Below are 12345 nucleotides of genomic sequence, written 5' to 3'. Positions count from 1 at the left end.
TTCAGATTTAGCTTAAAGCTGGCTTAAATTGCAGCCCTTTAAAAATGTTGGGTTACTTCTGCTTTTCTAGCACTTGTTAGTTGTTATGAGTGGCTATAGTTGGGCTATTAGACTGCCTCAGTTGCAGTGTAAAAGAGCTACTTAAAGGTGATTTTAATTGGAGTGGTTTACTTTTGCTTTTGGGGTGAACTGTGGCATACATTCAGTCAGCCACTGGCGTTCGGTTGATGGTTCATACCCCAAGAAAGCCATGGTATGTGGGTTGCATCTGGTTGTGTAGGGAATTAACGTTCCTGAGTTGTAGCAAGACATTACAGCATACTGTTAAGCTAGAGGGCTTCTTGCTAGCTGCATACAGTCTTTACAATAGATTGAGTTTTTGATCATCAGACTTACGAATAGTCAAGTGATAAAAAGTGACTTTCTGTAATAAGGAAGGATGAGAACTCTTGGAAGTAACTGAATGAAGGAATTAAATGCTGTTATGGTCACAGAAGTGTCAGGGTCAGGAATTAATCGTTAGAACTGGATAGCCTCACAGAACATTGAGATGTGTTCAGATGAGTCTCTTACCTGATTATTTTGCCTAAATGTTGACACCCATCCCCCAACTGAAGTCAGCCTGACAGCCATAGGCCAAAATTCAGATTTTGGGTAAATGGGTAAAGCTTGCATGAGGCTAGTGACATCTCTTCTGCATGTAAGAATATTATTATTATTCCTCTACTAGGTTAGATTAATTGCTCTACTAGGTTAGTAGACAATTCAGTGACCTGTTTGCAACAGTGATGTCTAGGAATAGAAACTTGGCAGTTAATAGTATGATTTTTCTGCAGGTGTATTCTGTTTTTCAGCAACTGGCTGGCTAAGAACTTTTGTAGAGTTGCCTTTGGACCACTATGTTTAACAATCATCAGTGCATTTATTTTCATTTTTGCCCAATCCCTATTTGAACTGGTTGCATTTCTGGTCTCTGTAGCCTTCTGCAGCAGAGACTCTCACAATTAAGAAGAAAAGAAAATGTTTCCCTGCGCAATAGATTGTTAAATATAATTATTTCACTGGGCGCCTTTTTTGTATGTTGTAAGACACTGAGCATAGCTCTCATCTTCTGTGTATTTTTTCCTTGCAGATTTATCATCTTCCTTGAGTTGTCTGTCTTTTCCGAGAAGACTTTTCCTTTACTAGAAATCATTTATGTAACTCATCTGTTTTTCCCTTTCTCTGAAAGGGGGTGACCTGAACATCTTGTGATTAAAAACATAGTTCACCAGCATCTTGCTTATGTAGTGACAAATGTGTTCTGTATTGTTCTTGATTCTTCTTTTATATTGTTTTTCCTCTTTGGTTGTTGATGATTGAGTAGCTTTGATATGAAAGAATGAGAGAGTTGCAACTTGGATCTTAAACTTCTACTTTAGAGGAACTGCTAGGTATGTAGTTACTCTTTTCTCCCTGTTCATTACCTTGCATTTATGTCTAGTCATTTTGCCTACCATACTGTCTGAGCATTCAGTACTGTGATATCCTTCTGTAGTTCTTTACAACTGGTTTCTGTTTTCAGCTGCTGTGAATAATTTTGTATGATTAGGAAACTGTCACTTAGGTAGTCACTGTCCCTTATTGTTGATGTATGTATGTTGACCTATATAATTTTATTTTGGAACCCCTCTGGTAACTTCTCTTTATTGTGATAACAGCAGACAACACATGATATTTTTCTCTTTATATAATTACAGATCCCCCAGAGAACCCTTTCTCAAATCTTTATTATAGATAATTTCCACTGCAGTCTTTAGTGAGTAATGTGCTTGAATGCCTTTTGGAAGTCTTAAGTGCTGTATACTAGTTTAATCAGAGTTGGTCAACAAGTCTGAACCTTTCAAAAGATCTCTCCAGTAGTCCTGTGAGGCATTACCTTTTCTTTGTAAAATCCATGGTAATTCTTTCCCCATATATAATTTTTTCTTTTGTATATTCAGCTGTAGTTTCTATCAGTCTGTTTAGTGATGGAGATAGGACTGTAGTCTGTTATTATTTGGGTAATTGTTAGCACCTTCTGCTTAAGTAATTGGTTACAGATACTGAACTATAAAATTGCTGACTGTCTTTAGAAATCTGAAGTGAATGCCATGTGGCCCTAGTGATTTGTTCTAAAATCCTCTTCTGTTAGCACTTTGATAGGACATTTTTCCTCTGACTTGACCCCTAGAAAGAGAGCTTAGATGTGTTCTTCCCTGATCTTTTCCTTACTGAACATCAAGGCAAAGAGTTTATTATGTGTTTTCTGCTGTGGTTCAGGCTTCTTGGGTACTCTTTTTTTTTTTTTTAAGAAAATGTTACTGTTTGTAAAATTGGCAAGAATTGGCATTTTAGACAAACCTTGGCTCTGACATAGCTCAGTAGCGTGTCTTGAGCCATGCCTAGCAAAAGGTAGAGAATAGGGCAAATGTACATGAAACTTCCCCCTAGTACAATTACAGAATCTTTGTAGGTCAAAGACTTCCTGATAGTACTCTTTATGGCTTTGGGGGGGTCTTTTCAGATTGTTTGTATACTTAATAAGGTGAAGTTTTTAAACGGCCTTCATGCTCTCAAGAAGCTTTTTGTTCTAGTTGCTCCATTTAGTTTCCTTTTAACTGGGTTCCTCGCACTTATGTTGTTCTCCTTTTTGAAGTCAAATGTTGAAGTAATGAATTATTATTATTATTTCCCTGGGAATTTAAATATGCTTTTCTGGACTGCTGTCTGGATAATTACATCTTGAACTATGTTGCGTGGCTCAATTAGATCAGGAGTTGTTTTTCCTTCTGTTAGTCTTCCAGCTGGTTGCAGTTGGCTGTGTTGTAAGACTTTTTCTCCATCTTTCAGTGGTGGTTTTTTTGGGGGGTGGGGGAGGTGTTTTGTTTTTGGTTTTGTTTGGTTTTTTTTTTCCCCTTAGGGGGTGGGGGGGTGCTGTCTGTCCTCTTCCCCTAGTCTGCACAACAGTAGTTGAAGTCTTCAGTTATTACTTTGCAGTCTCTCTTGTTCCCCTTATCTCACACATGCTGTCACCATTGAATGGAAGTGATTGATAGTATACCATTAATACGCTATTTCTTCTAGTTTGGATATGGAATTTAAATGCAGCACAGTACCTTACAGTACCTTTTGAGGTAAATAGTTTAGTTAGGATACTGTATTTTCCTAGCAGAAAGTAGTATTCCTTCACTGGGACAAATCAATCCCTCTCTTCTTGTTCCTATGTTTGTACCTTAGTATAATACTGTCTCCTGGATTTTGTCTGTCGTCTTCGCTTTTGAAGATGTCTCAGTTATGTAGTCTCTCAAAAGCAGTCTTTCAAGTTTTCCTTTTTTATTTTTAGGCTTCTAGCCTTTATATGGAAGTACTTGCACATGCTGGTCCTACTTTGGATGTCTGTTTCAAGTGCCCTGTGTTGGTGGAACTGTAGTTTTGGCTGGATTTCAGTGACTCCTTTTGATTTTTGTGACTTTGCTCCAAGTATACATAACCATGACTGTGCTCTTCTGTCACCTTCATTGCAGGTGTTATTAATGGCACTTAGTAAAGGCCTTTAAATTCCAGTTTCTGCTTTTGTTAGTGGAGGGTTTTTTTTGTTTAGTTTTGTTTTTTTTTTTTTAGGTAGACACACACCCCACCTCAATTTTTGCAATTCATGATAAATTTAAAGCTATTTTATCATTCAACAATGGAGTTAAGACTTGGCCTATGGAGTGTTACCTAGCTGGCTATCTTAAAAGCTGTAGTATTTGTCATCCTTCCAGAGAAGTGTCTGTATTTTGCCTTTTATTTCTTCCAGCAATTAAGCCTTGAATGTACCTATGGGATTGTAATTTATTTCAGTGTGAAGACTTTTATAGATGAGTGATGTAGCCTAATTTAAAAGGGGGACACACAAAGCCTGGTTCAGGAAGGGCTGTTGTATATTGGTATTGCCTCTGTTTCCATCCAGCTGTAACTTTGGTATAATTTTCAAAGTCTCAGCAATTCATCCAGTGATCAGTCTAATCAATCTTACAGATTTCTAGCAATTGTATTTCTATTGTTCAGCATCTTTCGCTGTTACCACTTGAGGTATGAGGCTTTTCCTAGTTTCCCATTCTAAACCTTTTCACTCTGTAGATCATTCCTTTTTTTGGTAGTTTTTCATTTAGAAATACTGACTGTGACATTGCCTATGTAGTTTTTGTGTTTCTCCTTGGTACTAGCATTTCTAGAAAATAAACTACCTCATTTTGCAAATTTTTGGAAAAAAAATCCATTTTGGGGGTAAATTTGTTGCTATGTCTTGCAGAGGCAGGAGTTGGTATTTGTGAGGAAACATATGCAGATTTTACTTGTGACTATGCACTAACAGTTAAGCACATAAACTTTTCTTATTTTTATGTTACACCTAATAATACAGGTCATTAAAACCTTTTTAAGAGCCTTTGTGGAAAAAAAAATTATCTTTTTGCCTAATTATATTTGTTTTGGGTCTTGCCTTTGCTACATATTATGTGCATGTACTGTAATACAGCCCCAGTCTGTCTTTCTACTAAGGATCTGTAAAAATAGGAATAGCAAAGGTTCAAGTCAGGCCTGAAGTATAGTCTTGGCATAGTCTCATTTCTTCTTTGCTCCCATCTGTTCAGGTATATTTAAAACTTTATTAAAAGCTTTATGTGCTTGTGATGCTTTTGTCCTTGTAGAGAAAAAAAATACATGGAATAAACCTGGGAAATTTTAAGAATCAGTGAACTGAATTAATTCTTTTCAGCAAAAGCTGAGATGTAGGGAAATCTAACTCTGAATTATTCAGCCCTAGAGGCAAAAATAAGGTAGGTAAAAGAGAATATTGGATTAAATTAATCTTCAGTGTAACTGACTGATTTCCAGGGAGGTACAAGCCAACTGCATTGATAATAATTTTTTTTTTTTTTTTTTTTGGTAAGAAAACCTCTTTTATTCCAATTGAATGTTACCTTTATTGCAGTTCAAATGCTATTACATAATAGCATTTGGCTGTAAGGCTAACATATGAAGGAATTAAAAGGTGGTCGCCTCACTACTAGGATTAATCTGGTTCACAGCTTTGCTGTTTGGTCATCATCCCCCCCTTTCCCGCTCCCGCTCAGTTAATGGGCAAGAGGGTTTCAGTACTGTTGTAAATGCTTAGAAGAATATTTGAGCTTTATTCCTCTGGGCCTCTTTCCTGTCTGGGGAATTTAAGGCTGTCCTCAAATAGTAGATAACTACACAAGTTGATACTCTCTATTTTAAAAATGCTGCCAAGTCTGGGAAACCTAATGACTGTTAATAAAACCTGAAGAATAAATATAGGCTTGAACTTTGAACATTTTCAGTCTCTTGTGAGGGATCACATGTGTTGGTATAAGCTATGGATGCCTGAACCTGTGCTAAGTATCACTGCAGTGCATATATACAATTTGAAAATTATTAGCAATGTAAGGTTTATATTGCATTGTAAGCCTGATTTATAATGTATGTAATGTAATTCTCCTTTTGCTCTATCTTAATTTTAGCATAGTATATTCTGCTACAAGCATCAAGGAGGTTGACATGATACAAAGCAAAGCAATGTAACTGTGAAGGTTTTTTTTCTCAATAGCTCAGTTTGTGAACCATTTATTTCCTTAATATTCTATTACAGATAGACTTCTTAATTCTAGTGTTCAATTACTTAATTGCAGTTGTGTCTGTCTGTCTCTTACCAAACATTGTATTTTTTCCATCTATCTGTAAAGCATCAAACAAAGGATTCTGGAAATGTGATGTGACAGAGTGGAAAATCTCAAATAAACAGTACTATTGCTGCTTTACTCATGGCAATGTTTGTGTAGACTGACATTCTCTCTCTAACATTGTAGGATGATAGTGCTGAAAGTCAGGTTTGAACTTAAACTGTAAATTTAAAAGAAAGTAAGTTTAATGAATGTAATTGGTAGAAGAGGTTTGAGATGAAGAAACTGTTTTGGATAGCTAATGTTTGTTTGAACCCTGTTTCAGAACACACTGCTTTTTTGGAGAGCAGCAAGTTGATACAGGAAGAGCAGGTTCCCCACAAGAAAGAAAATAAAAGCTGTTGGAGCAACTTATTAAGGTAAACAGATTGCAGTGGATTTCTGGATGGGTAAGTATTGATGAGCAGGATATTTCTACTTCCTCTATTTACCTTCCTTTACAAAGGATTTATAAAAAAGCACAGAAAGCTACTTCTAGCCTTTCACAGAAGCTCAGTGATGTCACACATTAGTGTATACTCCAAGACATACCCAAATTGTCATGTAATTATGTCTGTATTTTTCTTGTTGCATGTATCAATTCAACTTACTGATTTTTAGTACAGCTGTTTTTTAGAGAGATCTTAGGTCCTTTAGCACCAATGATATACTGGTTTGGAATTACAGGTACAGAAATTGTACATCCAAGTTGCCTTTTATAATTTTTTTTAAATTCATGGTAGAGTTGACAATTATAAACAACAGATTCCCCAAACTGAACAATTGCTAAAAACAAACAGAAACCCCCAGGCAAAGTAGCTGTTGGGAAGGAGCCTGAAGAAGCATTGCTTGCTGTTAAAAAGAAAAGAGTTGTTGAAAGCTGGAGTGGAACAAGAGGTAGTAAGTCTGGACCTCAAATGGGCTGCCTCTGGTAGTGGCTAGAAATGAGAGGTTGCTGTGTGCCTTCTGCTGCTCAGTAATATATCTGTTCTCATCATCTGCAGCAAGTTCCTTATCTCTTTTGCTTACTTCCATATTCATTCCAGTTATATTGGGCCCACCTAAGGAGCTTTGGCAGTGTGGCATTGGGGGGAAAAATCAGTCAAATTTCAAAGTTGTTAATATGCAAAGTGATGTTGCTTTTTTTTTTTGTATGCACTTGGGTATGCATTTCAGTCTTATTGTATAAATGTATTGATATTGAAACTCTAATATTTCTAATAGGAATGAAATTTAATAGGAATTCAGATTTTCTTTCTGCATGTCTAACTTTTGATCTTGCTTTGCAGTCTAGCAAAAGCAGTGTTACAGGATCATTGTCTGCATATGTGGGTGGGAAAGGGACTGAGAAATCAGGATCATGTGATAAATACCATCAAAAATTCTATTTCCTATGTATGTATGTATTACTGAACATAGTGATGTGTAGCTTTTGTGTGGGAAATGGTGATGGCAGGTTTTTTTGCTAGTACAGGATTAGAAAGTAAATGAATGTTAAGGCATTCAAAGAAGAGCATAGAGAAACTTCATTTTTTCTTTACATGATCTCAGGAAGAAAACAAAAGCTGGAACTGTTAATTATGTAGTTATTTTTAAGAAATGTTGTCGGAAAGTTTTATCTTGCTCTGAATTTGGGTGTGGTTTTTCTTGCTTTATGTTTTTCTTCAAACAGCAGATCTGGAATGGACACGAGTCCTCTGGGAGGATTAGAACTGTCTGAACATACTCCTGGTCTACTAGGGAATACCACCATGGCAGCAGGTCTTGCAAATGTAGGAAATACATTTGGAGGTCCACCAAGTTCTTTAGTTTCTAGACCTAATAAATTCCAAAACTCGCCTATAGAAGATGACGATGATGTAGTTTTTATTGAACCTATACAACCCCCACAAAATTCTGCGTCACTGATAGCAGATCAAAGGAACATTGCATTTACATCAAAAAATGAAGAACTGCAAGGGAATGATTGCAAAATGCTTCCTCCTCCAAAAGACTTAAATTCTCAAAAGGGGAGTGTAAGTGAAACTATTATTATTGATGATGAAGAAGACATTGAAACAAATCAAGGACAAGAGAAGAATGCTTCCAGTTTTAATGAACGAAGACTTCCAGAGTGTAAAAATAGAGCCAACGATATGGAATTCTCAGCTTCCAGTTTTTCAAGAAGTAAGGTAAATTCAGGAATAGGTAATAGTGGTATAACCACAGAACCAGACTCTGAAATTCAGATTGCTAATGTTACTACATTAGAAACAGGTGCTATGAGCTCTGTGAGTGATGGTCATTTAGAAAATGCTGAAAGGCGTGACATGAACTTAATGATTACACATGTAACATCACTGCAGAATGCCAACTTGGGAGATGTATCTAACGGACTGCAGTCAAGTAATTTTGGTGTTAATATGCAAACATACACCCCATCTTTGACTTCACAGACCAAGACTGGTGTAGGACCTTTCAATCCTGGTAGAATGAACGTGGCTGGAGATGTATTTCAAAATGGAGAATCTGTGACTCATCATAATCCTGGTAAGCTGCAATTATGAACATTTCCTTAAAAGCTGAAAATAAAGTGTTTGATAAAAATATTTTTTGGCAGTGGCACTGCTTAGTTTTTTAGCTTAACTCCTATGGAAGATCTTGGTTCCCTTCATTCCCATCACAACCTTATCTGTGACTTGGGCATAAAATATGCTTGGTGACATAGTGTGTTAGGTAGGTAAACTATCCCAGTTTAGCAATTAGTGATACCTTCAGATGTTTTGAGACACAAGTAAAGCTTTCTTTATGACTGAACCCCTTTAATTGGCACAAATAAAGGTTATTGTATCTATGTAACTTTTGTACCTTTTTGTGGAGTTCTATGACTAGTATAATGCATCAAAGTTATTTAAGTATTATTTTACTGATCTGTCATCTTGCCATCTGAATACAATTTGATATGCAAAAAACCTGAATTTGAAAGTCTGATCATAAGTTGTAAGTAGCTAGCAGTCATAATTCATTGCATACTGAGCAATTCTCAGTATTTACAGTGCTTAACAAAATGGGGTATAAGTTACTTGTGGACTCGTATATTCCTGCAGTAAGTTATGCACACTGTATAATTGCTATTTAGTCACCTGTGATAATATGTATTTATATCATATAATATTAATTAGCTTGAATTGGCTGGTTTTGCTCTATATCTCTGTGTAAATAGCAGTATATTGTCTCCTGATTTGGCAAGTTAAACAGGTATCGCTAAAAGCCAAATGGAGCAGCCATGAATGGTCTTCTGGAATTGCTATTCTACAGAATTTAAGCTTTCACATAAGCAATTTAAAACCTTCCAAGTTCCAACATATACTGGTACTCTTGCTGCCCTGTTAGGCTAGAAGTAGGGGAAAAAGCCAAATTTTACTACAGGTTTAACTTCAGACTAGGTAGGGTCATTTTAAAAGGAAAATTTAAACCAGTTACAATCTAGGTGCAGTAGACCCTTGTTAATGCACGATTTCTTAACTTGCTCATATGCTGATTAAAACACATAGATTTTTTTTTTAACCTGTTTTTCAATGAATATTTAAATAGCATAGTTCTTTAATTTGGTCATATATTACCGAAGGTATTTTTGCTCAAGTATTGATACCTTTCATATTGTATTATGGAAAGGGCAGCGTGAAGCTAAGATTTCTTTAAGTTGGATGTTAGGTTGTGGGTTTTTGTGTTAATCTTGAACTGATGTCAAAATTTGACTTCTGAAGTTGAAAGCTGGGAAATTTTCATAGTCCGGATGTCCACTGTATAATTTAGAAATTCAGTTCCTAACCTTGTAAAACCAACATTCCCACTAATTGATCCCTTAGACATGGGGTGTGATTATTGTGTTATCACAGATGGTCAAGTAGTTGTGGATGAAAACTTAAAGCATTTGTTACCTTGAAGTAGTGCCTTTGTTTTTCTTGGGGAAAGCACATCTTAAGAAAATCGGCATGTGCTTTCCCTGAAACTACTGAACTTTTATTCTTGGTGTGATTAACAGAGACACACCAGAGTTTTGCTGGTATGAAGTCTGATAGGCCGGGACTATAGCAGTATTGAAATAGGTTGAGTTCAGAGAGACAAGAGTAGTGGCTGGGAGTCCTTTTAAGGACTTGGTGAAAAAGACTCACTCAGAAGGGAGGAAAAAATAAATTTACAAGTGGATATGAGAGATGTATTTCAAGGTGTACGTATATAGGATTTTGTGGTCTTTATGTGAAAAAGCAGTAAGTTCAAAAGGAAGCAGTAAGGGCTGCCACAGGTAAAAGGGAAGGAGAAAAATACCAGACAAGAGACAATTTAGAAAAATGACAACATGAGAAGAAGAAACAAGAGGAGGAAAGAGGGAAGATGGCTATAACAGAAATGGCTTTAATACAAGAAAAAGCCTGAAACACGGTAGGTGCAGATCATTTGCAGGTTTTTGTACTTACAAAGATGTAAAGGAAAGGTTTTCAAGATGTAAGTTTCAATTTTGTTCTTTTTCCCTGGAAGCTGCCTCCTTTTCTTCTAGAAAATCTTGTCAGTAGAAGTTAACCCTGCCTATTAGAAACTTTGATAATGTGACAGGAAGCGTTTGATCGTAAATGTGTTTAATATATTTTACACAACTCCAGTCTAAGATTGCTAAGGGTAGATTCATCTTTTCTGGATCAGTGGTGTTCCCTTTGTTCTGATTTCCAGATTTCTAAAATATTTCCAATGGATGCGGAGACTCCTACTTAGTTAATTTAAGCCTACTGATGATAAAAATGCTTTGAGTTACATAATTTGAAGATCATTGATTGAAAAACACTGCTTGTAGTTCAGAAATAGGATGTAAGAAGTTGGATGGAAAACTTTTTTTTCAGATACCACAACTTTCTTCAAGGATTTGTTAGTTAGCATTTGTTGAATGTCAAAACTTTGTGGAAGGACTTAATACATCAATTTACAGAGCAGTTTTGCAAGTCTCAGAACTAGTCTATTACCTAAAGACATTCTAGCTTGCATCCTGAACAAGACCTATTATTCATGTTTATTTCATATATAGAAGATTTAAAGCCTTGAAGATGCAAACATGTATTGTTTCCTGATACTACTTTGTTTTCCCTAGTGACAAAGGAATTGGGGCATGTGACATCTAGATGTTGTTAGAAAAATAGTAGATCAAAATTGTTAATAATGAGGCTCTGGTAAATACATGATATGTATTCGTATCAGAAATAGCGTGGACAGCAGGACTAGGGAAGTGATTTTTTCCCTGTACTCGGCACCGGTGAGGCTGCACTTCAAATACTGTCGTCGTGGTTTAACCCCAGCCGGCAGCTAAGCACCACGCAGCTGCTCACTCACCTCCCTCACAGTGGGATGGGAGAGAGAATTGGAAGGGTAAAAGTAAGATAACTCGTGGGCTGAGATAAAGAGAGCTTAACAGGTAAAGCAAAAGCTGCATACGCAAGCAAAGCAAAAATACGGAATTCCTTCACCGCTTCCCATCGGCAGGCAGGTGTTCAGCCATCTTCAGGAAAGCAGGGCTCCATTATGCGTAATGGTGACTTGGGAAGACAAACACCATCTAAAGATCCCACCTTTATATGCTGAGCATGGCATCATATGGTCTGGAATACCCCTTGGGTCAGTTGGGGTCAGCTGTCCCGGCTGTGTCCCCTCCCAGCTCCTTGTGCCCCCCCCAGCCTGCTCGCTGGTGGGGTGGGGGGAGAAGCAACAAAGTCCTTGGCTCTGTGTAAGCACTGCTCAGCGATAGCTAAAACATCTCTGTGTTATCAACACTGTTTCCAGCACAAATCCAAGATGTTGCCCCATACTAGCTACTATGAAGAAAATTACCTCTATCCTAGCCAAAACCAGCACAACTGTGTTCAGTTTTGGGCCCCTCACTACAAGAAAGACATTGAGGTGCTGGAGTGTGGCCAAAGAAGAGCAATGGAGCTGGTGAAGGGTCTAGAGCACAAGTCTTATGAGGAGCGGCTGAGGGAACTGGGGTTGTTTAGCCTGGAGAAAGGGAGGCTCAGGAGAGACCTTACCGTCCTCTACTACCTGAAAGGAAGTTGTAGTGAGGTGGGAGTTGGTCTCTTCTGCCAAGTAGCAAGTGATGGGGCGAGAGGAAATGGCCTCAATTTGTGCCAGGGGAGGTTTAGATTGGATATTAGGAGAAACTTCTTCACCGAAAGGGTTGTCACGCATTTGAACAGGCTGCCCAGGGAAGTGGTTGAGTCACCATCCCTGGAGGTATTTAAAAGACATGTAGACGTGGTGCTTGGGGACATGGTTTAGTGGTGGACTTGGCAGTGTGAGGTTAATCGTTGGACTCAATGATCTTCAAGGTCTTTTCCAATCTAAATGACTCTATGATTCTGTATGCAGTTTGGAAGATTTCTTCTGGATCAGTGTTAGTCTACTCCCCTCAGCTAAGTGCCTCCACTATATGGGAAGTAGTAGGTGCGTAACAGAGAAACTTCTGTCCAGCACATTAATTCAGAACCTAATGTCCCCAGTAAGCATTAGAATACATTTGATAGAATGGTTTGGGTTGGAAGGGACCTTTAAAGATCACCTAGTCCAACCACCCTGCCGT

General features: G+C 37.5%; 1 protein-coding gene across 16 annotated transcripts in view; it reads left to right on the top strand.

Annotated features, from left to right (window-relative positions):
• The window catches only part of ZMYM2 (zinc finger MYM-type containing 2), a 97088-nt gene that overhangs the window by 16300 nt on the left and 68443 nt on the right, over positions 1-12345 (top strand). For 10 of the 16 annotated variants that reach the window (XR_011328967.1, XM_069808212.1, XM_069808210.1 and 7 more), the window contains 2 exons: positions 6031-6154; positions 7417-8273. Coding sequence is in view for 15 of the 16 variants with exons in the window: in XM_069808212.1 (XP_069664313.1) it covers positions 7427-8273 (847 nt within the window). In the remaining variant the exon portion in view is untranslated. The remainder of the gene's footprint in view (positions 1-6030; positions 6155-7416; positions 8274-12345) is intronic. The other 6 variants (XM_069808202.1, XM_069808209.1, XM_069808198.1 and 3 more) reach the window with 4 other exon arrangements.

Source organism: Haliaeetus albicilla, chromosome 20 (genome assembly GCF_947461875.1).
Source record: "Haliaeetus albicilla chromosome 20, bHalAlb1.1, whole genome shotgun sequence".
Classification (NCBI taxonomy): Eukaryota; Metazoa; Chordata; class Aves; order Accipitriformes; family Accipitridae; genus Haliaeetus; species Haliaeetus albicilla.
Note: the sequence above shows the minus strand (reverse complement) of the source record. Positions and strands in the feature narration are given on the sequence as shown.